We start from the raw sequence: 24,004 nt of genomic DNA on the forward strand, positions 1-24,004 counted from the left end.
CCCGACGTATTTCCACCACTCGACAACATGGAAATACTTTGTTTACGTCGGGTGCACATGCGTACTCGGGTCAGTTGGCCACATTCAGAATAACTTGAGCCTGACAAGCATTTATATGCACGTTGATCGGATTATCAATCAGCATAAACCACCTTTCTCATTCAGAATGCAATTTCATTCTGATTGAGCTTAATCTGATCACAATATTCTGATCGACACATTTTTATTCTGATTGGCCCTTTATTCCGATTACTTTTGTCCATGTAAACGTAGCTTGTGTGGTAGATCCAGAATAGCCATCTTGGAGTTTGCAGATTTTTCTTAAAACCACCAGTCGTCTCCCTGTAGTTCCTTGATTTCCATCAGAGCTCTAGGTTCTCGTACATGTGTACCAGTTGATTCTAATCTTTTTATATTATCACGACAACCCATAATCATGCAGTGATATAAGCTCCACCCCAAAGAAGGGGCCAAGAAATTGAGAAATAAAAGGGCAAAGTTTATGCTATGATGTTAAAATAATATCAAAATCATGTGTTGTGTTAGGCCACCACACATCTGAGGAACATGCACATGGGACTCATCAAACATCATCTCACCACGGGGCGGAGCACATAGAAAGACAAGCTGAAAGGAAAGGTACTTCTTTTAGGTGTAGTGGTTAGTGACGCATTATACGGTAGCATTATACGGTAGAACAGTATAGAGACACTTAGATAAACTTATATGGAAGACTTAAAAAGCAAGAGATAAAAAGTACATGTGATGCATTTTATAAAACAGAAGATTTTTTTCTGACACAATGACTTGTGAGCTGATGAAAAGTATTATATATATATATATATATATATATATATATATATATATATATTTATATTTTTATCTTATGATTTTATGTTTTCTAATCTTTTCTTGGTGAGACACCAGTAAATAAATAGTTTGTGAACATCTTTTTAATCTCTGAAATTTACAAAACAAAAAGCTGATAGGTGGATTTACAGGGAAAAACAGAATACAGAAAATGCAGTCATAATATAGTCTATTCCCATGATTTTTTTTCCATTCACCAAACTAAACCTGTGAACAGTGAATGGTGAGACACTACTTTCCTTTTATGCTGCTATATTGCAGCAGTTTCATAACTTTTTGCAAAATGGGGCAAAAATCCCAAAGTTGTATATTTTCACGGTCAGCGTGGACTCTTCTTCTAGAGTATCATCATCAAATTTTGTATTCTTATCTTTTAAACTATAAATGGAACATGCATTTTTTTAATGAAGTGAAGAAAGTAGTCTTGGAAAAAATGCTGTTATTGTTTGATAAGCAACAAGAACGGGATATTTTTTTGAAGTTACTGGGTGTTTTGGGGATCTGCTTACTATGAAATTGAAAGGAAAAGCAAAGGGAATGATTAATAAAATACAAATACTTTGTTCAGTTTCAGTTTCAAGAAAATTAAAATTTCTTAGAAAATTACTTAACCTTTTTTTAAAGTGTCAATCTGCATCAACAGCCTTTTGCTCTGAGACCAAATCTATGTTTTATTCTTGAATTGTTTTCGGGGAGGAGGTCCCCAGGCTGCACATTGGACCCCCCTGCTACATTGCTTTTCAATGTAAGACATGATGATATATGTTCCTTATAATAAATGCAGCAACTGCAATAGTTTTTCTTTTAGTTCTTACAGATTCTAATTAGATTTCCAAAGTTGTGATCCTCATGGCAGAAGAGAATGATTTAAAATATTCTGGTAAATATGTTTCACTTGCTCACAAGTTATGAAGTGTGAGAGAAAAAGTAAATATCTAATCTTAAAAAAGAAAAAACAAATCTATTAAATAGACTAAAAAACACTTGCCTTTCAGGGCTTCCATAGATTTTGGCCCACACAAGTTACACCTCGTATAATTGTATGAAAGTAATCAAAATCTTTTTTATTTTGTATTAACAACTTTGCTGATGCCAGATCAGCACACATCTGTGGAACATGCACATGTAATTCAAAGTCAAACATCATCTCATCATGGGGAGGAGAGCAAAGGTAAATCATCTGTATTATTTGGAGCATAATAATGTTTGCTGGATACCTGTCAAATGAAACAAAAACAAAAAATCCCCCAAACTTCTGTTATTTTTGTGTTAGCAGTTTCGGTCCACCACAAGTCTAATGGACACGTTCATGAAACTCATGGCCATAACACAGTAACTTTGTCTGAACACAAGACAGATGAGGGAGGGCACAGTGATACTCAAACGACAGGTATCTGTTTAATTTGTGTTGGTGGCAGAGGAGTTTTTGTATTAGTTTGAATGTCTACTAGAAACAGCAAAGGTGGATATTAATGTTTGCTACTTATATTAATGAACATTATTGCATCAGTCTCCCAGATGCACGAGGGGCACGGACACGGCCACAAAACAACAGCCTCACATGGACATGGAGAGGAGGGGCACAGTAAAGTAGAAAGGACAGGTATATAGTGTGGATGTAAATGTGGGATTGATTTGAAGCTGTGTTGATGGAAACATACAAAAAAAGAAAAACTTTTTCACATTTTGTTGTGTCATAGCCAGAAACTTTAAGGTTTTTCTACTGGGATTTCAAGTAGTGGATTATCCGCAATTAGTGCATGATTGTGAAAAGGAAGGAAAAGGATACAGGTTTACTTTTTTAAATACAAAAAAAAATAAAAAATTTGAAAAGTATGCCGTGCTTTTGTTTATAGCCTTTCAGAGTCGATACTTTGTAGAACTCCATTTTACTGTAATTACAGCAGCAAGTGTTTTGGGGCACGTTTCTATCAGCTTTGCATACCAACAGACTTATTTTTTCCCATTCTTCTTTGCAAAAAAAGTTCAGTCATCGTTAAAGATTCTCAACTGAATCATAACACGTGAAAATCATTCATCTAAGTAATCCCACTGTAGCTCTAACTTTATGTTTAGAGTTGTTGTGCACAAAGGTGATGAGTTGACCAAACTTTATGTGCAGCCTCCAACAGGGCTTTGACCAGGACTTGAACAGTACCATCTTCAGCTCTGTGAAGCTTCCTGCTTCTGCTTGTCCAGCAGAAACATGGCAAAGCAACCCCACAGCATAATGCTGCCACCACCATGTTTCACAGTGGAGATGGTAGCTGCCTGTGACGTACTGTGATACATTTCTGCAAAACCTAGTGTTTTGTGTTTAGGCCAAAGAGTAAAAATGTGGTCTAATACAACCAGATGTGTCCCCTGCATGGGTTGTGTTAAACGGCTCATGAGTTTCTTAAAAAAAAAAAATGGCTTTTTGTCACTATTCAAAAGCCTAGATTTGTTGTTGTGTTGAATGTTTTTGTTTTTTTCCCCCACCTGGGCTCTGGATCTCTGCAGCTCTTCCAGGTTTATAATGGGTCACTTGGCTGCCTGTCTGATTAATGCTCTCCTTGTCCGGACTGTCAGTTTAAGTGGCCAACTATGCATCCTTTTCCATCCACGTCACATTTATGTGCTACTTTGTTTTAGGGATATAGCAAAAACTGAGATAAAAGCTCATAGAATACACTGGAATTTGTGGTTATGCCAAAGTGAGAAAAAGTTGAATAGGTGAGCAGAATTTTTGAAGGCAATGTGATTTAAAAATCTGATTAATACTGGGATATATTTTAAAAGTAGTAGGAGCTGCGTGTTTTTGAAGTCATGATGATCAAGAGTCACGATATTTCATAAATATACAAAAATGGGCCACTGAAACCTAAAACGTTCAAGAAGCAGACAACTTTGCTCTTCTTCTTAATGGCAAGTCATTGATTTCAGATCCACACAAGTCTAGCGGACAAGTACACGGTACTCATGGCCACAAAGCAGTAACCCCACATGGCCATGGAGAAGAGGGGCATCCACACACTAACCCTGAAAGGACAGGTACATGTCTAAAAAATTAAAACAGGGATAGCAATAAGTAATGTAAGGTTACCAATTTTAAATATAGACTTTTGCAGACATTCACCATGTGAATATCAAATGCCCAAAAAGTAGATATCTGCAAGCGTTTACTTGTAATCTAAATGAAAATATGCATTTCAGATCCTCATGAGTCTCAGACCAATGTACATCATGGCCACAAATTAACTACCTCACATGGACACGGAGAGACGGAGCATGCAGCCAGAAAGGTTGAGAGTGCAGGTAAACCTTTAGCTATGTAGTCAGAGGCTTCTGGAAGCTTTTTAAAAATACTAACAATATTTAGCGAATTTTCCTAAATGTACCCCCTGAAGAGTTACAAGCTGCAAAAAGTGGGCATCGCTTACTGGTTATTTTACCGACAATTGTTATTTTCAGATGCTCACATGTCTCACACTCATGTACATCATGGTCACAAATCACCAACCTCCCACGGGCACGGAAGGACAGAGCATTCGCACGGAAAACATGAAACGACAGGTATATCTGTTTCAAGGAGTAGGAGCTGTTCTTCTACAGTCCAATAAAGCAGCAGATAAGCTGCCCTGACACATGAAAATAGAAAAATGTTGGTGCAGACTGGTGATTTTGTTGACAACGGTTGTTTCAGAGCCTCTGGAGACTCATGGACACGTACATGAGACTCATGGTCACAGATCAGCAGGCTCACACGGACCCGGCGAGGAGCATACACACAGGAAAGTTGAAGTGACAGGTATATATAGGTTTAGTCAGAGCTGAGCTCATGTGGAACCATCTTGTTGAGATGTTTTGCAAAATTAAAAGCTAAAATGGAAACTCAGGCAAGATGTCGTTAAAATGTTGTTGTTTTGTGATCTTAATAAAAAAAATACTACTTCCAGAGACTGACAAGTCCCACGGACATGGGACTCATGGTCACAGATCAGCAACCTCACATGGACATGGAGAGGTGGAGCACACAGCCAGAAATGTTGAAAGGACAGGTAGATCTGTTTGATACAGGGTGCTGCAAAAGTATCCAGACCCTTTGAACTTGTGTCATATGTCGTAAGATTACAACCACAAACTTCAGTGTACTTTGTTTGGATTTTATGTGATAGGCCAACACTTTGTGCGATTTGGAAAATAGCTTCTGGCTAATTCAAAACAAACTCTGAAAATGGCAGATTTGATTTAAGTAAAAGTTCTGTGCAATCAATTGCCATCTGAAGTTATCTAATTGTTATATTGGCTCTGCCTGTGTGTAAGAAGAAAGCTATTGTCAAACATTTTGGCCTATGTGGGTAACGCTCTCTGTTAAACACCGAGGGGGCAGCACTATGCTGCAGGTATGTACTTTAACATAACAGATGCAACAAGATACTGTAGATACAATCCACAAAGCACTTTTTGCCTCAGATTTTATTTGGGACAGTCAAAGTAGAAGAGGCTGCGTTCAAGCGCATGCCACATGTTGCATATTTTTATTTGTAAAACGATCGTGAACATCGAACTTCACTATATTTTTGTTGGCCTAACACAAAAAATTGCTAATAAAATGCGTGGACGTCTGTGGTCGTAACTTGACAAAAAGGGAAAAAGCTCAACAGATGAAATTTTTGTGTCCAACATAATGTGTAGTAGTAGTAGTTTTGTTCTTGTTAGCTTGGAAGTTTTGAACATCAAGCAGAAAAGTAAAAAAAAAAAAAAAAAAAAGAAAACTAAAATACAAAAAAACTAGCGTTGATGTAGCTGTTTATCTGTAATCTCAATGAAAATGTTGATTCCAGACCCCATCAAGTCTCATGGACATGCACATGAGACTCATGGCCACAGATCAGAGCACGGAGAGGACAGGCATAGCCAAGGTACCACTTGATTGTTGATTAATATGCATACTCTCTATAGACAGTAGAATAGATAATATTTCCTCATTAGTTAGATTTAGAAGCTTCTGTTAATAAAAATGACATTTTTGCTTATGAAGCCCCAGCTCCACATAAGTCTGAAGAACATGGCCACAAATCCACAACTTCCTCCGAACATGAGCTGAAGAGCGGAGGGCACGGGGAAACTGGGAGGACAGGTATCTGTTTTAACATGCTGTCATAGAGACCCTCTTACAAATCAACACTTGAGCTTCACTCACCTCACCGCTAATGATGGCATTTCAGTCTCCCACGTTGTTGAGGAGCACGCGCACAGCACTCACGGCCACAAACCAGCGATCCCATCAGGGCAAAGGGAGGACGGGCTGGATGCCCACAGCCATAGAGGGGCTGAAAATGAAGGTACTTTGTTTTCACGCAGTTATTGCAACGCGTTCGTAGATTTACAGTAGCTATAAACACTGCATTACCTGCGATGCAGTAACAGCAGAGTAGATAAACGTTTACAATAAATTAGACTTGGCAGCCCACAGTAAGAGTGGAAAATGCATCTGAACTTATCCCTTCAACTAAATAATTGCCTGCCACTCAATATGAGCCATACTGCTAAATCTTGATCTGGTAGTAATAGTGGTGCCATACGATTTTATGGAAGATCTTCAGTGATGTTGAAGGCGAAAAAAGTAAATAAGAAACAGCATTAAGGATGAAGCGACAATGAAATATGCAGCTTTGCCCTAATCAGAGTGTTGTAAAGATTTGTTAATGCTGCGCAGCGGTATTTTCTTCAAACTGCTTTCATGTTTTATCAGAAAATCAGAAACATTTTTCTAAGTTTGGCCTATATTTTACAAAGCATTTGCAATTTCTACTCACATGTCTGGAAATGATGTTGGCTTTCCTGTAGTGCTAGTGCTACAGTGCCATGAAAAGTATTTGCCCACTTACAGATTTCTTAAAGGATTACTTTGAAAAATCGTTGCTTTTATTGGATCTCTTAGTCTGTTTCATGTTGTCAAACCGGTTTTATGTAAGTCATTCCTGGATTTTCGGCAGTAATCAGGCGCTTGCGTTGCTGGTTAAAGCTGAACCAAACAATTTGGCCAATCACAGTTAACTCAAGATGTAACAAAGACGACATTTTTATTTTCGCATAGAGCCAGGTTGCTTTGGAGAGCTTCGTTCCGTCAACAAAGTGTCTTATTATTCGACAACTGCGTTTTCGTATTCACTCAGGTTAAGTAGTGTGCTGAATTGCGATTGATGACTAAATACAATTAAATGTGACAAAAAGTTAAAAAACTGAAGAAATCTTGTAAGGGGGCACCGCACTGCGTGTCACTTAGCCTGAGTTAATCTGCGCTGGACAAATACAAATTGATGTTTGAGTTGTGGCTCGTTTGTAGAGCATGGTGTGGTTGCAAATCCTGAGAGAGGAAGAGGTGGTCACGGGACCACAAGGCACGGTGCTTGGAAAGAGGACGAAGAGGAAAAAGAAAAAGGGAAAAAGAAAGGTAGAATCTCATAGTGATCTAGTCGCATCGTGGTTCATAACTGGTTGTACATATTGATGGCACACGGCTGATGGGATTATATCAGAGTTTATTGGTGTTTGCATTTATTTGCTACCAGTATTTGCACTGAAGTGAGGCTTGCCGTCCTGCTTAGAGTCCAGGAGTGCTGGAACTCCCCGCCTGTGTTGGTGTGTCTAAAGACACATCTAATGAGGTTATAAATGTGAAGGGAATTGAGTGCATTATTTAAAGCATCAAGTTCAATTCAATTCAATTGAATTAAATTTTATTAAATTTATTTAATAAATACATTTATTTATTATTTATTAAGTTCTATCTTCCATCTTTAAAGTAGGGGTGCAACCCCCAATAATGGTTGTAAAATTTCAGAGTGTGCTCCCGTGAAGGGACAGAATAACTTACCTTTGCTGTGAAGTCATCGTTTTCATATTTTCCCCCCATACTTAATGATCAGCTGACCATTTGCGTAGGAAAGTTCGATGTGCCATACGCTTATTATCAGTGCCACCAAGAGGTCAAATACTTCACAACATTGTCTCTGAATTAACCAGGAAGTAGCTTAGACTGCCCTCCTGTTGGAGCTATTGATAGACATTAATGTGTGCTATTATCAGTTAGTTGCTCTGATGTTTGTGTGACTTTTATGTAAATTATTATGCAGCGGCAACTATGTGTTATGTGCAGTAGAAAGCACACTGTTTATATTTTTGTTTATGTAAAGTGTATTAAAAGAAAAGGTTTTCCCACTGCCATTAATTTAGACTAAACTTAGACTGAACTGTCAGTTCAGTGAGGATCACCCAAAGGGATTCCTTGTTGCTGAATGCCAGAATAATCTGCCATTTAGATCAAATAATAAGAAAAAATATTTTTTTAGCTTTCTCCAAATCCAGCAGTTAATTCCCTTTTTTTCATATTTGACAGAAATGCCTTTCAAACTCTTGTAACTTGGGATAATTGTTCCATTTTTCCCCCAAATTTCTCACAGTCGTTTGCTGATATTTTACTCATTTTTCTGACCAAACACTAAACACACACCTTTGCAGCTCTGCAAGCACGTTTTGTTTGTGTTTGCCTTAAATAGCGTCCACAGGTGTGGAGAAATCTTGTGACTTAACCAAAGTAATTACAAAGCCATTTCATCATCATCATCTGTTATCTTTTTTTTTAATCGTTGAAATAAATATTTCTCTTTGCGTGTGTGAACTTCTGACTTTGAATAAATCCAAGACTACATCTGGGCAGCTTGGAGATCAAGTTATGCATGCTTCAGGATCAATGCTGGAGTTTATTTACTTAAAGTGTGATGACGTTTTAACTTTGACCAGAAAACCTTCTGTTCAGTTCAGTTCTGGGGATTTTGGTGACTTTCTGTCATCGCCTCAAGCAATCTTGAACTGGTTCCTTTCTGGTTTCCTTCTTTTTAAAGTGTTTCAGAATCAGTGCCTGTGCTGATAACAACCTAAGCGTCTTCTGTTTTTCAAACAGTCCACACCAAGCTACCTGTCCACACACCTTTTCAACCAAATCAGTCAAATCCCATTCATACGTACCTCTATGGAAAGCCTTACTAGACATGTCCTCATCAATAAATTGTTCCACTTATGTCCAACCAGTTAAGAAAAACTTCAGTAGTTGTAGTTTGTCAGCTTTGCAGAACGGTTTCTCAGGTAAATTCTAGTGGGAATCCCTTAGACCTAATCCATTAGATTCCTCTTTAGACTCCTGTGTGGTTCTGAAACTGTCCTCTAGGCCAGACAGACTCCGGCTGTGGGAACGTAAAGTGCAGTAGAGAATTGTAGCACAGTGGAAAAACATGAATGTTGAAACAAAGATTCCTTCACTCCCCAAAGGGCTTCTGAAACTCTTGATCTCAGGAGAGCCCCAGGTCAAACAGTTACTTGGGATCATATACGACAATTTTAAAGGTAAGAGACCGATATCTTTAGTAAGAAGTCTGAGGACTTAATGCGCCTCCTGGTTCCACCGGTGTTAAAGCAGATCAAGTTTGTGGAAAAATTCCCTCACGTTGTTCCATCTTCTTCATCTGTTCATTTTGTTCCTTCATTCCCTCTGTCTCTGTTGCCCTCTCATGGTTTTGTTCGTCTCATGTCCATGATTCAGGTAAGCAGCTGCAGTCAATGTTCACGCTCCTGTTGAAACACCTAATGGCTTTTCCCATTTCTTTTTTCTCCTCTGCTTGTTTGGAAGATACTCAATAATTACCGTGGGCTCCCAGGCTTCAAACCAGACATTTGCCTTCTTTCCCTTAACCTAACCTTTTGCTGTTAACCATTCACTACCAATAAATACCAATACACCAGCATCTTGACTCATAACACTAATTTGCGGAAGAATGTCCCATTGCCTTTCCAGTCTACAAAGTAATTGGCCATTTATATTTAATTAGGCAGGGCTCCCCTACTGCTTGCACGGTTCCCTCAGTGCTGAGAGAGGCACTTTATGGTTCTCCGGCTCATTAATATTTTAGCTGGCATCATCAGCCGAACAATAATAAAATAATAATGTGACGGCTGATTAAACAGCTAAACTCCGACTTTTTAATGCGCATTTAAATGTGTATTTGCATAAACATGCCCGGTAAACGCCTCTTTAGAGGACAGTGATGCCTTGCAGCGCACTATTGCAGCCAACTTCTAAAGCTGAACAAAAGCTTCATTAGGGAGCAGCCCCGGCCAAGATAATCAGGGAGCGAATGTGGAACAGCACCGCTCCACCAATGGCTGCGCCGCCTCTGCACAATGCAGACACCTCTGTTGCTAATATCATTAATCTCTCTCTGAAGAGAAATGATTCCAATCATTACACCGTTTTTCTTTTTTTTTTTTTCTTAGTTTTGGTTAGACTTGAACGTCAGATAAGCTGTTCATTTATTAAGGATGTACAATAAATAAAACCTCCATCAGAGCTTCTATGAACAGTTCCTAAAATGACAAAGAGAATATGTCCTTAAGAGCTCAGGCTGTGACAATATTTAAAAAATGTAAATAAATGAAGCAATAAAAACAACAGAATAGAAAAGAATAGAATCTAATGTTTTATTGCCATAATACTTTGTTCATGACAACATTTATAATGCAACCCTCAGTTTCCTTAAAAACAGATAAACAAAAATAAGACATAAAATAACTGTAATCCATCCTCTTCCTCTTATCCGGGGTCCGGAGCAGCTTCAGTAGGGAGGCCCAGACGACCCTCTGCCCGATAAATGTATTGGTAAATTTCGATAAATGCAATCGAAACAGAAAATGATTAAATAATTGTAAATGTTGTCAGTAATTGTAAATAGTTAAGCTACTTAACGAAAAATGAATGAAAAAATTGATGCATGCATGCCTTTTAAAGCAAGCTCTGCACCGTCTGCAACATCATTTTTACAGTCCTGGTGCTTGCTGAATGCTCTAAGTCTGTGGTCCCCAATCCTGGTCCTCAAGGGCCGGTGTCCTGCAACTTTTATTTGTTACTTTGCTTCAACACACCTGAGTCAAATAATGAGGTCATTAGGAGGACTCTGGAGAACTTGACAGCACACTGGGGAAGTAAGTCAGGTGTGTTGGATCAGGGACACATGTAAAACCTGCAGGGACACCGGCCCTTGAGGACCAGGATTGGGGACCACTCCTCTAAGACGTCAATCCTAGTTTAAAAAAAATAATTAAAAAGTAAACCTTTCAAGCTCTTTTCAATCCGAACAGCTTTTACAATCACCTAAAGACAAAACTGAATTTGGCAAAACTCTACAATTGAATCACGGCACTACCTTAGGTCGTGGATGTTGACAAAATGTGATTAATTCCTCAAAAAGGTGCAAAAAGACTCACATATGATTACATATAATCAAAATCTACTGTCTCAACCTTGTCTGCATAGTCATTTCTATTTACACCTGGCTTTATTACTGAATAATAAATAACAGCAATACATACAGTCATATTCAATAGGTTAGAATATACATTTCTAAGATAATTGTTTGTCAGATTAAAAGTACCTTTGGAAAAAAAATACAAACTAAGTCAGTATTTTTCATTAAGTCCCCATTTCTCCATAAAAATTGTTGCTTTTTTGTTGGTCTAATGCAATATTTTAATCGTAAATGATGTTTTTATTAGCTGGAGGTGGAAAAAGAATCATAACAGAAATATAGTCTTGAAAACATCATCAGTCTGTGTTAATCTATATAATGTATGCATTTCCCTTAGTGAATTGAGCAAATTAATTAAATGAACTGTTCAATAATAATATAATTTATTAAACACGACTGTACACACACACGTAGCTATTCCACTTTTTACATATAATTCTGTGAATAGCAAAGTCATTAGTTTCAGAGTGAGTCAGAAATTCAAATTAAACTGTGAAATATTTAAGCAGTTCCTGAATATTTTTCAAAATGTCCACCTCAGACATGTTCTTTGAATAATTTTCATTAACCGGCATGATTTTCAGTTCATATTTAACTGAAAACCATGAAATTCAGAAGGTAAACGAAGCTTAAAAGTCAAATTGCACTCTACGTTGGCCATTAACAAATGCCGCGGCAACTTTTATAAACAAAAACAGTGAAAGAAAAAAAAGCAGAGTACTGTAATAAACAATTTTATTAGATAGAACAATAATTTAATCAACGTGAAAGCAGTACATGAACCAAATGAATGTACATCTTTCGGGGTTCCATAATGAACACCTGCCAAGCATTTACAGAAAGATTTGCCATCTGTTGCGCTCGTTGTGAAAGCAATATTTGGTTCAGGTTAGAAAACGGTAATAGTTAAAGCTAAAACACAGTATATTAACCACGCCATGTTCTCATTGAAGTAAATCATTAATAAAACTATTTTGATCAGTGACAAGCTTTCATGACCGCCGGAGCTCCCATATTCCTAAAAGTGGTTATAAGTTGTTATTCCATGCATAAACGACCCGTGGGTTTGATTTTTAAAGAGAACGGGCTTACCGAGGAGGACTGCCCCAAATGCATCTCATTTAAACGTTAGTTAGAATATTTTATAAAGCTTATCTAGATTATTTTATTGCTCTGCTCAGCATTGGACCCGTCATGTTAAGCGGGGTCAGGCTGATTCCGCGGTTTCCCGCCTCAGGTCCAGAAACACATGGGCGCACCCCTCACCTCCAACTCCCCTGCTTAGGAGTTTTGCAGCTTATAATCGAGTCATCTGGTAACGTAATTAAATTCCCGGGCAGAATTAACATGCTTGAACCTATGCAAGATTAAATGCGTGAACACAAACACGCTCCGGCAGAAACACACAGGATGGAGGAATTCCCCTCAGTAATCAGTGCGGCACAGCGCAGCAGACTCAGCAAACCTGCGAGCGTACTAATGGAGAGGGAGTGGTTTGACTTTATGGAGCCAATATAAAAGGCAAACAGAGCCGTTTGTTCTTCAAGCTGGCGTCCATACCTGTCTGATACATTCGTTAGAACCTTTCTCGTTGTCGCCCTGAATGACATCCTCTCCCGCTCCCCATGTTCATCATTCACCCTTCGAAGTGAAGTCAAAATACAGCCCTCTTCTTCTTGAGAAATGAATTGAAACCTGTCTCTTTCCCCCCCTCCTCAGACTGTGAGTGCTACGGCCACTCCAACCGCTGCAGCTTCATCGACTACCTGAACATCGTCACCTGTGTCAGCTGCAAGCACAACACCAGAGGCCAGAACTGCCAGCACTGCAGACTGGGATACTTCCGCAACGCCTCTGCTGAACTGGATGATGAGAACGTCTGCGTCGGTCAGTCTGCTGGGAGTCAGTGAGAGAGAGTGCGAGGGGAGGGGAGCCGTGTGTTTGTGTCAGTAGCGCAGCAGGCGCAGCGTGAATTTCCTCTGTGCGTCTGACAGAGAAAGCTGATAAAAAGGATGCTGTGGCTACTTTTAAAATTAAGGCAATTACTCATACGACGTGGGTTATTTTATTTTTTTTTTAAACGAGAGGAATAACTGTTCGGTGATGTGGGTTGGAGACTTAAATGTTAATGTGTAAAAACAAAGAGACTTTTCATACTATAAAATGTATAGATGCTTGTCTGAAAATAAGTTCAAGTGAGCTCCGAAAAGACCTTCCTGCAAAATTCATGGGATTTTTGCAAATCTTGATTCTTCTTTGTTTTACGTTTGCAGATTTCGTAGTGAGTGTGTTCTGTTTTATATATATATATATACATATATATATATATATATTAAAGTTGAGGAAGTCATAATATAAATATTGCCTTTAAATTGCTTGTGCGTTAAAGGCCCCTCCGCAAGTTATTCACATGCTTTTAGCATTTGTAGAATTTGCTGGATCTGTCATTTAGTGTCAGTATAAAACTGCTCAGAGGTTGTTTTTTTTAAGTGAACATTTATGAACAACCATCTCAATGAAGACGAAAGAACGCACAAGACGGATGTTGTGGAAAGGTTTAAAGCGAGGTGAGGATACGGAACAAGATCCCGAGCTTTGAGCATCTCACAAGACTGCTGATCGATCCATCATCTGTAACGGGAAAGAGTACGACACAACCGTACAAACCCACAAAGAAGTCGGGTGAGCAAGGGGTGCATTAATCAGAGCAGCAGCCAATGATTACCCTGATGGAGCGCTAAAGATCCACCGCTCAGGTGGGAGAATCTGTCCACAGGATCGCCGTTTATTGTGGCCACTAGAGAAAAGTGGGACGATTGTTTAACCCTTTGAGGAAGCTTGCACGAAAGTCCCTCTGCAGTTTGTTCCAACTCATTTAAGGAACACAGCAAACATGCTGAAGGAGGGGCTCTGCTCAGATGTGACCAAAAGTTGACTTTTTTGGCCAAAATGCAAAATGCTGTGTATTGCACCAAACTAACACACTTCTCCAACACTGAAGCAAGGTGGTGGCAGCATTATGCCAAGGGGAGGTTTTTCTTCACCAGGACAGAAAAAGGAGGGGGGGGGGGTTGCTCAGGTTGCAGTCAGAGTTATGCTAATGGCCATAATATTTAATTCAGGGACACATCTAAGAGCTCCAGGGCTGTCATCCTTGGGCACTGGTGCCTGAAGTTTACAACAAAGCGTATTTCTGTGTCAAAATGACTTAAAATCTGCGGCAAGACTGGAAAATTGATGTTTACGGACGGTCTATGTCCAGTTTGACTGAGCCTGAGCGACTTTGAAAAGAGGAATAGCTTTGAACATCAGTTTGTAAAAGTTCAAAGCTGGGAGAAACATACCCCTAAAGACCTGCTGCTGTAATTTCAGCAAAAGGTGGTCCCACAAAGTATTCACTTTGATGGGCTGAATACAGATGCATGCCAATATTTTGTGTGTATGTGTGTGTGTGCGTGCGTGTATTTATCTTCCACTTCACAGTTCACGGTACTTTGAGTTGGTATAGCGCAGAAAAAAATCCTTTTTTTTTAAATTAATTTAAAAAATCCGAACAACATACAAAGGTTTGTGGCTGTAAAGGAAAATAATGTGAAAGAACAAGCTGTAAAATATTTTAGCAAGGCACCATAGGGGATGCACAGAACATTAGTTCCAAATTTGCTCACTTTTCATCTTGGGAAAGTCTATCTGACCACATTATTTCTAATTTATAGATATCTTAGTCACTAAAAAAATAAAATTTTGACAGTCAGAGCCAAGTCAAATTATGACCAAGTTCAAATTTCAGGTCAGCATTAATCATTTTGATGTCCCATGAAGTTTGGTGTTGTGTGGACTGTACGCCTCAGCATCTCTGGGATTTTAAGTGACCTAATACTTCAAGGCCCAGTTGAACTCGCTCCCACTTGCTTCCACTTTGTTTCAGTGCTAATAAAAGTTAAATGTGAAATGTTTGGTATTGAGGACATTTCAGGCCTGGACTTACTGAACAGGTGGCCTCCTATCACAGCACCACGATGGGATTTGCTAAACTTTTGAGAGTGGCCCATTCTCTGATAGACAGTCTGCATGCTTAGGGGCTTGATTTTAATCAAGGGATTGGAGCCCCTGAATTCAATAATCTAGAGGGACATAAATATATTTGTTATAATATATAATCAACAAAATACAAACAAGCCTAGAATTTAAAGAGGTTATTTTCTTTTTACCACAAGTGTACCAATGCTATAGTTATACAGGGTGTATGCGGAGGCCAGTGGTAGAGGTGACAAATAGAATAAAAAAATTACTAAATTCTCAAATACTTCTTGAATCAGGTGGACTTCAACAGAAAAGGAAACAAGCACGGTTCTTTGATTTTTATTCTCTTTCAGTCGAATCATAGTCCATCGCAACAATGTGTTCGGTTACTAGAGCGACCCCTAAGAGCTTTCCATGGTCTGGAGTTAAAACTTTGTGCTTTAGGACTTTTGTTTTGGTACCCTGAAGCTAGACGGATAACAATATCAATGATGCAAACGCCCTCAGGCAGCCTTAAAGCTGAAAGACAACACTTTAAACACGCATCCCATCCACTACACTGAAGTGCAGGACCAGAACAATGAAGGACATGCCCCGGTTTGAAATTTGCAGGAAGTTACTTTTACACTTTTTGTACACAGTCACTGTTTATTTACATTAATCGGCTGCCACGGCTCTTGTGAAGCATACGTATCAGAGACTCCTCTGTTTGTATAGCTGTAGAGGTGAAATCTGCTGTTGATTTTCTGCCATCTGTAAGTGAACTGCAGGAGGCTGAAGGGTGAACTCACCACAGTCAGCGCGCACACAGGCCCCCGGCCTTGGAGTCAGCACAAACAGGGCCCCATAAGCTCATCTGCCTGCACAGTGGCACACCGAGCGTGGCCAAAGAAATCAAGAGTCTCTAGAGGAAGAAACATATTTAAAACAGCTTGGCTCATTGGCTCGTGCACCCCCAACGGTAATATACACTGCATGTGACCCAGAAATTGAACCACATACCTGTTTGTCGTTTTCAGCCTTGGTCTCTCAGCTGGACTTTTGGATTTTATATAATGTATAGTAACTTTATTTAGCCCATTTTGCTTCATCAAATTTGCCAGAAATGACCTCAGACTTAAGTTCAGTCTCATTGAACCTGGGGAAACAGTGGAATTTGCCAGTTGATGTGTCCAGGCTAGCTGCTATTAGCAATATAAGCAGATGACAATGTATTTCTCCCCATTCTATGCATTCAAACAGTAAAGGAACATGCTTACGGATAGAAATTGTACATTTCTGTGTTTTATGCAGAGCTAATTTAATAGAAAACACCAGAAGTGCAAATAATCAGTTTATTTCCCCATAATAAAATAACCCATCAAAGTGAAGCCTGTCTAGCGAAGCAATTTCCAGCTACTGTCGGCATGTGAGTTTGTGGGGTGAAGTGACTGTAAGATAATATTATGTTTCCCCAGATATGAAAGTGAGTGCTTTGATCCTCACGCCCTGTTGTATCTATGTTTGTGACGCCTATTTTGAAGCAAGGAAGGAAGTAGTTGTTGAGTTGCCCTGTTGTTTTGACAGGATTAACAGCATTAAAGCCCCCTACTCTTTTTAAATTGTGATTATAAAGATCGGAACGATGTGTAAGCCCAGTGGGAATACTGCAGCTGGCAAACAATTAGCTGCAAATGAGGCTAAAGTTGGCATTTGCTTTGAAGCATCCTAGTGGTTCAAAGCACTAGGATGCTAAAGGGCTGATTTAAAATTAGTTTTTATGAGTCTTGTCTGGATTTGACCATCTCTAATTTTAAACTGATCAAACCTAAACCGAATGGCTGAATAAAATACAATAACACTTTTTTGCCATTAGAACCAACGTAAACAGTGTTTAGAGGTGGAACAGCGATATATGGAGTGGACAAGGCTGGACATATTAATTATAAACAATTATTTCAATGACAGTTAGTAAATTTGTTAAATCTTTATCGTAATTCTAAAAGCCAAAACACATCTTCTTAGTTTTACTCTAAATTAGTGGTCACCGACATGGTGCCAGCGGGCACCAGGTAGCCCCCAAGGACCACATATGGTGGGCATGAGCCTGTTCTAGAAATAGCACAACCCACCACAAACCCATTTTATTTTATTCCATTGCTCCTCCATTTTAATCACACTTCCATTTATATACATTGGAGGATTAAAATATCTAAAAAGCATGAAAAAATATCTTATTTTACATAAAGTTGAAGGGAACTTTCACTTTTCTACTATAAAGGTCAGTACAGGTAGCCCTTCGTATGACACAGTACCAATAAAGTAGCTCTCAGCTTCAAAATGGTTGGTGACCCCTGCTCTAAATGTTGGTAAAACTTCATCTTGTTTCATATCATTCTCATCAAGCTAGCATCGGGTATCATTTTATCTCATAATCTGATCGGAATATGAGGCATAGCGGCTCCCCTACCGAGCTGCCATATTGAATCTGAACCCGAGGTGGTCTTGGGACTTCCATCTTTTTAAGTCGGAATTACGACTTCAGCAGGTAACAAATTTGATTTTTCCAACTCACAAATTAAAAGTTCAGACTGCTGTATCACTCAAAAAAGTGAACCAGGGCAGTTGTCCACTTTAGTTTAACATTTTATTTCCAGTTAGGGTAGGGTAGGGTTAGGGTTACTGCTCTGGTTCCCCTTTATTGAGTGAGTGCAGCTAATAAATTTGAATTGTGTTTTATGACCAACAAAAATGCTTTCAATGGGAACAGATTTCCATCATTATGTACAGTAAGTGGTAGACAATTTACAGAGGGAATAATTAATTTAAATTAAATATAGGTTCCACATCTTGTGGTCAGGGGATGAATTACACTGTATATTTGAGACTGTCTGTGAACACAAAACTATTCATGTTTTGTGCAGAATGTATCACTTTCCAACATGTTGTCCATCTGAATCTAAGCTCTTTGAATTCTTAAAGCAAAAAGAACACATCTGAGCAAGAGTTTAAACAAAATGGTGAGTAATGCATCATTAAAACAGGAAGTTTTGCTTCTCTGTCAGCCTTTTTTTTTATCGTACAACATTCCTGACACTTACTTTTCAATTCAGACATCATGTGATCAAAAATAAAAAAAAAACCTCCATCTCTGCGTGGCTGAGCGGCTGTCATCAACGTCTGAGATAAATACCTTCCGACATAAAAGGACACCTGTCATTTTGTGGGATTTTTTTTTTTCTTCTATCTTAATGTGAAGAAAGTCAAAGCAAAGTCTTCAAGGCCGGGGAGATGCGCGCTGTTGTTTGGAAGCGTGTGACAGTTTGCGGAAAGACTAGCAAGGTGTTAGTTTAACCTCAGGTAGACCTTCAGACGGTTTGTGTACTGATGCTGTAGACACTGAGAAGAAAACGTTATTAGAAAAAGATCTTCAGTCACACGCGTTTTAGAGCCGGAGAGCCAAAAATAACTGCAAATACTAGAAAAGAGCTTTTAGATGAGACTTTTTGCTTCAGACATGTTGCAGCGGCGGAAGAAACAGGGTGAAACACAGTGGCAATTGTGCAGAGAACTGGATTACATGTCAGATCTGAATCCTTGCAGTACTGTCTAGCATATATTCACTTTGAGGACACTCCAGGAAGCTTAATTTCACAGAAGAAAATCATTATGCATAACTTCAGTGCCTTCTAAAAGTATTCACACCCATTAACTTCTTTTTCGATTTTCTTTTTTTGCATTTGGTCACATTGCAACCTCAAACCCCTGTGTGTTTTGATGGGATTTCATGTGACAGAGGAACACAAGCAGTGCAAAAAAAAATAAAATAAAAAAATTTAAATTCAGGGGCTGAAGAGCACCAAACAACAGCAGGCAGGGGTAGCGCAGGCTCCCTTGTGAAGCAGCCGCATAACTGGAGTTTACGGCCTCAACTAGCTGGCAGGCGTCGCCTCATTACCGAGCAAACGGTCCAAGGAACACACCAGGCAGGTCAGAGGTGAGGGAAGACAGAGATGTTTAAAGCAGGGTTAGTTCATAAAACGATGTCATGAGGTTTAAAAATCTCAAGGTCTGCTGTTTTTTTTTTTTTGTTGTTGTTGTTTTCAAAAATAAAATATATATAAAGAGTATGGGGCAATTGCAAACCTAATAAGGAACGGCTGCTCCCCCTAAACTGACAGGTCAGGAAAGTAGAGCATTAATCAGAGAAGCAGCCAAGAGGCCATTGCTAAAGTAATCCTGGGGGTGCAGCAGAGATCCACAGCTCAGGTGTGAGCATCTTGTCATGCACTCCTCAAATCTGGCCTTGAAGAATGTTGCTCAGAGAAAGCCGGAAGCAGTCTGTAAGTAGGATACGTTCATGCGTTCAATGTATGCATGAATGTGGGGGACACAGGAGACGTGTGGACGAAGGTGATCCGGTCAGATGGGACCAAACTGTAACAATTTGGCCCACATGCAAAAACACGATGGGTGGCAGAAAGGTGCGCCGCAAATCCACTCAAACACTCCATCGACACCGGCAGTCTCAAACCCCAGTCCTCGAGGGCCCGTTTCCCACAACTTTAAGATGCAGCTCTGTTTCAACACACCTGAAATATTGGGGTCATTAGCAGCACCCTGTAGGACTTGAACGCATCCCAAGAAGGTAATTCAGGGGACACTGACATGACGGTCTGGGGACCCGACTACAGGTTTCAAGGCATCGGCCCTCAAGGGCAAGATCATCCAGCTGTGGACATATTTGAAGAAGCCTTGTAGAAGCATGTCTCAGAAGAACTGCTTCAGCCGTCATTCCAGCTAATGATGCTTTTACCAGGTTCTCACACTCCACACTTTTCAGATTTTATATTACGTGAAACATTTTGAAACTGTAAAAGACTTTTCCTTCAGCTTTACCATGATGCACTGTTTTGTGTTGGTCCATCTCTCATAATCCCAGGGAAATACATTGGCTGTAAAGCAGCAAGGGGTGGAAAGGTTTTAGGGCAGCGAATACTTTTTCTAGACACTGTAAACAAAACTTCTTCTTCCAGTGGGGAAATTAATACAAATAGTATGTTTTATTTTACCAGTCAGCGAATAAACTAATAACCAATGTGTAATATATTGAACTCAACAGCATTACCAAAACTATAATGTGAGATAGGGGACACTTGCACACCCAATCGCAAGGCACTGGGGGAAAAAAAACAAAGGTGCACGTCGTCCACAGTGCCTAAATTAACACGTCCATTTTTCTTGTGACTTTTTTTTTAAACCCATAAGAACATGACTCATGAAGCTGTTTCCTTTTATGGCTGTGGCCACATTAGCGGCGCGCAGCCAACACACGCAAACCAGGCAGTCCCAGGCAACAAAAATGCCCCGGCTATTAACACCATGAACATTAATCAACTGAGCCCAAGTTAAAAAAAAAACAAACCATCATGTCTAAAAGTCTCCCCCTCTTCTTTGTCTCTCTCTCTCATCAGAGTGTAACTGCAACCAGCTAGGCTCCATTCACGACCGGTGTAACGGCACGGGCTTCTGCCAGTGCAAAGACGGGGCCACGGGGGCCAAATGTGACGACTGCGTGCCAGGATACTACTGGAAGCAAGGCTGTTACCGTGAGTGCAACGAGGGAACGAGGGAAACGTTGCAGCCTTTTCCCGGGACCTTTTCGAGCGCACCGGCCACTTAACTCGTGGCCGCTCCCAATGTTTTCTTTACACACAGGGGAATGGATCATGTAGCTCATTAGAGGCATCAGCTGCTCTTTAAATTGATGACCCTGTCACACCTTAACCCCATTACAGAGAATCGCCTTCCTCTCCCATCTACCATCCAGTCAGGGGCCTCAGCCTCGCATTTATGCTAAAAAAGCTGGCATGGACGAGTTTGCCGTTGATTTATTAGTAATGAGAAATGATAGAGAGCACAGTTTAATTAACACGGGTGCCGTTTGTTTAAGATTAGATGTCGAAGTACCTCTAGCCAACCAATTGTTTCTGCTGTGAAGGAACAAAAGAAATAAATATTTCTGGACACAGAAACCTGATCCTTTTTTTTTAAGATTTTTAGGTCAGGTATTTTTAAATATCCAACTGCTTCTGTGTTCTCACTCGTGCCTTTTATAGCACTTTTATAGACGCTCCAAGCTCCTCAGATCCTTACTTAACAAATTACACGTGTGCTGTTTATTTCTTAGTTTGGCCGGGTGTGACAAAACAGTTTATGACTCGACCCTGGGAAAGTGCAACCTCAAGAAAAACCGGAAAAGGGCTGCAAAAAAAAAAAAAAAAAAAAAAAAAAAAAAAAAAAAAAGCAGGTGTTACTTTTTCTTATCCCCGAGGGAAAAAAACTGGAGCATTTATCTTGCCCCTTCTTCCTTCCCCCTGCTATCCTTCCTGCTTTGTTCTCTCCGCTCTGAACTCCGCTCTTCCTGCTCCATCTCTCGTTTCCTATCAAACTGACCCTCTTTTCCTTCATCTTCTCTCTCTCTCTCTCTCTCTCTCCCACTTTCTTTACCTGTGCTCACAGCTAACGTTTGCGACGAGGAGATGCTGCTGTGCCAGAACGGAGGAACGTGCTACATGAACCAGAAGTGCATCTGTCCTCCGGAGTTTAAAGGGGTATTGTGCCAACAGTCCCGCTGCGAGGCGGGCAAGGACTGCAACGGCGCTCCGTCGGCGCGCCTCTCCCTGGCAGCGCTGCTGCTCTGCGCTCTAATCTACCTGCTGGCCACGTTAGCGCAACACTGAGCCACGAAAACACGCCCTCTCCCCCCGCCCACTCCTCGAGACACTGCGAGTGTGCGCGTACAAGTGTGTGGGACACAGACACACACATACAACGGAGAGGTGGGGAGGGCCCCGTCGAGTTATGGACCCCCCCGCGGCAGCACTCGGAACAAGCACACTCTCGCACCAAAACACTACCTAAGTCCTCGCAAGCCCACGTACACACACCTCACCGGACTGTTACGACGCCGAGCGTGTTTTCTCAGGGGTGAGAAGGACGAGCAGAGAGACGCAGACGCCTCAGAGGGAACGCGATGCAGTCAAAAAAAAAAAAAGGGGGGGCGGGGGGAAGTAAATCATACCAACCACTGTACCCTTTATTCCTCAGCTGGAGCAATGTGCATCAAACCAAAAAGCATAACAAAAAAAGACACCTAAATCACCACTGTTTTCACTTCAGAGAGAATGGCTGTTAAAAAAACCCCACCAGGATCTATTTTTGTTCTGTTCTCCTTCTCCTTGGTTGAGCTAAAGATCTCTCATCTGTTAGACTGACTGACAGCTAAAGTGTGCGTGCGCGTGCGTTTGTGTGTGCGTGTGTGCGTGCGCGCTCAGTCACGTCGACTAAACGGACGGGTCCAAATGAGCTTGTTTAATTCTGCTGCTGCGGCCTACACACATAAGTATATTAACCAAGTTTCACTTCTCCTCAAAAGATGAGACTTGATTTTACATTTCTTCTTTTTCTGCTGCATTTTTATGTTTGAATTGTACCTTCAGTCATTTTATCTAAATGCGCCCACTAGCAGTCGCTGAGATTATACATATTATATAATATCCAGGGGGAGGGGTTATGAATAAAAAAAAAAAAGAAGAAGAAGAAGACGAAGAAGAGGACTTTAGTCACTATTATGGTTTTCGTAGGAATCAGTGATTGTTGCCACGCTTAACGAGATTTAATCTTCGCACAGTATTCTGAAAGCAGAGTTTACCACTTTTCAACTAATCAGAGGTCTAAAGAAGAGAGGAAAGATGTAAACCACGTATCAATTATATGACATTATTTGAATATTTTTTGTAGAAATTATTTTTGTTTGAAGTTATAATAAATTATAAAAAAAATAAATTTACAACTATTCCTAATGTGCATTTTATTACACTGATTGTAAAGCTTACAGTAAATATGACTGTTATTTGCCTTCTTGCTTGTACTTTATTTCATTCACTCAAGAGTCGATTCATTTCGCTCCTGTTCTTGAGGCAGATTTTCATGGGATCAACACATTCGCACATAAAGTTGCTCATTTAAAAAAAAAAAAGAAGAACTACGTCCAGTGTTATTTTAAATCTGTCTCTAACTCTCCAACAGTAACAAATGGTTTACTTTAAGGAGTACTTGAAAGGAGGTTTTATGTCTTCAGATATAGTAAAAAAAGAAGAGATGATCATACAATGCCTTTCGAACAGTATTTATTCTGAGATAAAAATGTATTTAGATGGAGGCTTATTCTGTACTAAAAAGGTGACAAATGGCATATGTTGCACTGGATTTCATTTAGAGGTGTCCGAGAAAAGACAGCTGACAACAAATGTAGGCAATTTTTTATTTGTGAAAAGGGTAAAACACAGGTTTTCCTTTCTTTCCACTTTATAATTATTTACTACTGTCTGTTGGTCTGTTATGCAAAATCCAAATTAAAAAATGCTTTAAAGTTTCTGACTGCCACAGGACAAAAAAATGTAAAACACAAGATGTATGAATACTTTTGCAAGGCTCTGGATCTGGAGGATATATTTCCCCATCATAGGTGATGGGACGGTGATCTGCGATGACTTAAAAACAAATCTGGCTCTTTTAATCCCAGATAACGCTGTCTGCATGCAGCAGAAACACCTTTAAAGGTTTCCCTTGTTGAACCGCTGAGTCAGCCTCGTTAGCAAGAGCATAAAGAGACACAAACTCTGCATTATATCAGCAGGAATATCAACATAAAGCACACATTACATACAAAACCCAGACTAAATCTGCAAGGAGTAGAGGAATAGGGATTTGGGCATTACACCTCT

General features: G+C 39.9%; 1 protein-coding gene across 1 annotated transcript in view; it reads left to right on the forward strand.

Annotated features, from left to right (window-relative positions):
* LOC105920271 (sarcoplasmic reticulum histidine-rich calcium-binding protein) overlaps positions 1 to 23,130 on the forward strand; it is a 49,137-nt gene extending 26,007 nt beyond the window's left edge. Inside the window, exons 16-32 of the mRNA XM_036129758.1 lie at positions 547 to 639; positions 1,967 to 2,041; positions 2,144 to 2,260; positions 2,381 to 2,473; positions 3,796 to 3,903; positions 4,066 to 4,167; positions 4,324 to 4,425; positions 4,556 to 4,660; positions 4,809 to 4,910; positions 5,697 to 5,774; positions 5,894 to 5,992; positions 6,081 to 6,197; positions 7,202 to 7,309; positions 9,184 to 9,258; positions 12,933 to 13,100; positions 20,690 to 20,824; positions 21,738 to 23,130. Coding sequence (XP_035985651.1) covers positions 547 to 639; positions 1,967 to 2,041; positions 2,144 to 2,260; positions 2,381 to 2,473; positions 3,796 to 3,903; positions 4,066 to 4,167; positions 4,324 to 4,425; positions 4,556 to 4,660; positions 4,809 to 4,910; positions 5,697 to 5,774; positions 5,894 to 5,992; positions 6,081 to 6,197; positions 7,202 to 7,309; positions 9,184 to 9,258; positions 12,933 to 13,100; positions 20,690 to 20,824; positions 21,738 to 21,958 — 1,898 coding nt within the window. The 3' untranslated portion in view covers positions 21,959 to 23,130. The remainder of the gene's footprint in view (positions 1 to 546; positions 640 to 1,966; positions 2,042 to 2,143; positions 2,261 to 2,380; positions 2,474 to 3,795; positions 3,904 to 4,065; positions 4,168 to 4,323; positions 4,426 to 4,555; positions 4,661 to 4,808; positions 4,911 to 5,696; positions 5,775 to 5,893; positions 5,993 to 6,080; positions 6,198 to 7,201; positions 7,310 to 9,183; positions 9,259 to 12,932; positions 13,101 to 20,689; positions 20,825 to 21,737) is intronic.
* Positions 23,131 to 24,004: the final 874 nt, after the last annotated feature.

Source organism: Fundulus heteroclitus, unplaced genomic scaffold, assembly GCF_011125445.2.
Source record: "Fundulus heteroclitus isolate FHET01 unplaced genomic scaffold, MU-UCD_Fhet_4.1 scaffold_213, whole genome shotgun sequence".
Lineage (NCBI taxonomy): Eukaryota > Metazoa > Chordata > Actinopteri > Cyprinodontiformes > Fundulidae > Fundulus > Fundulus heteroclitus.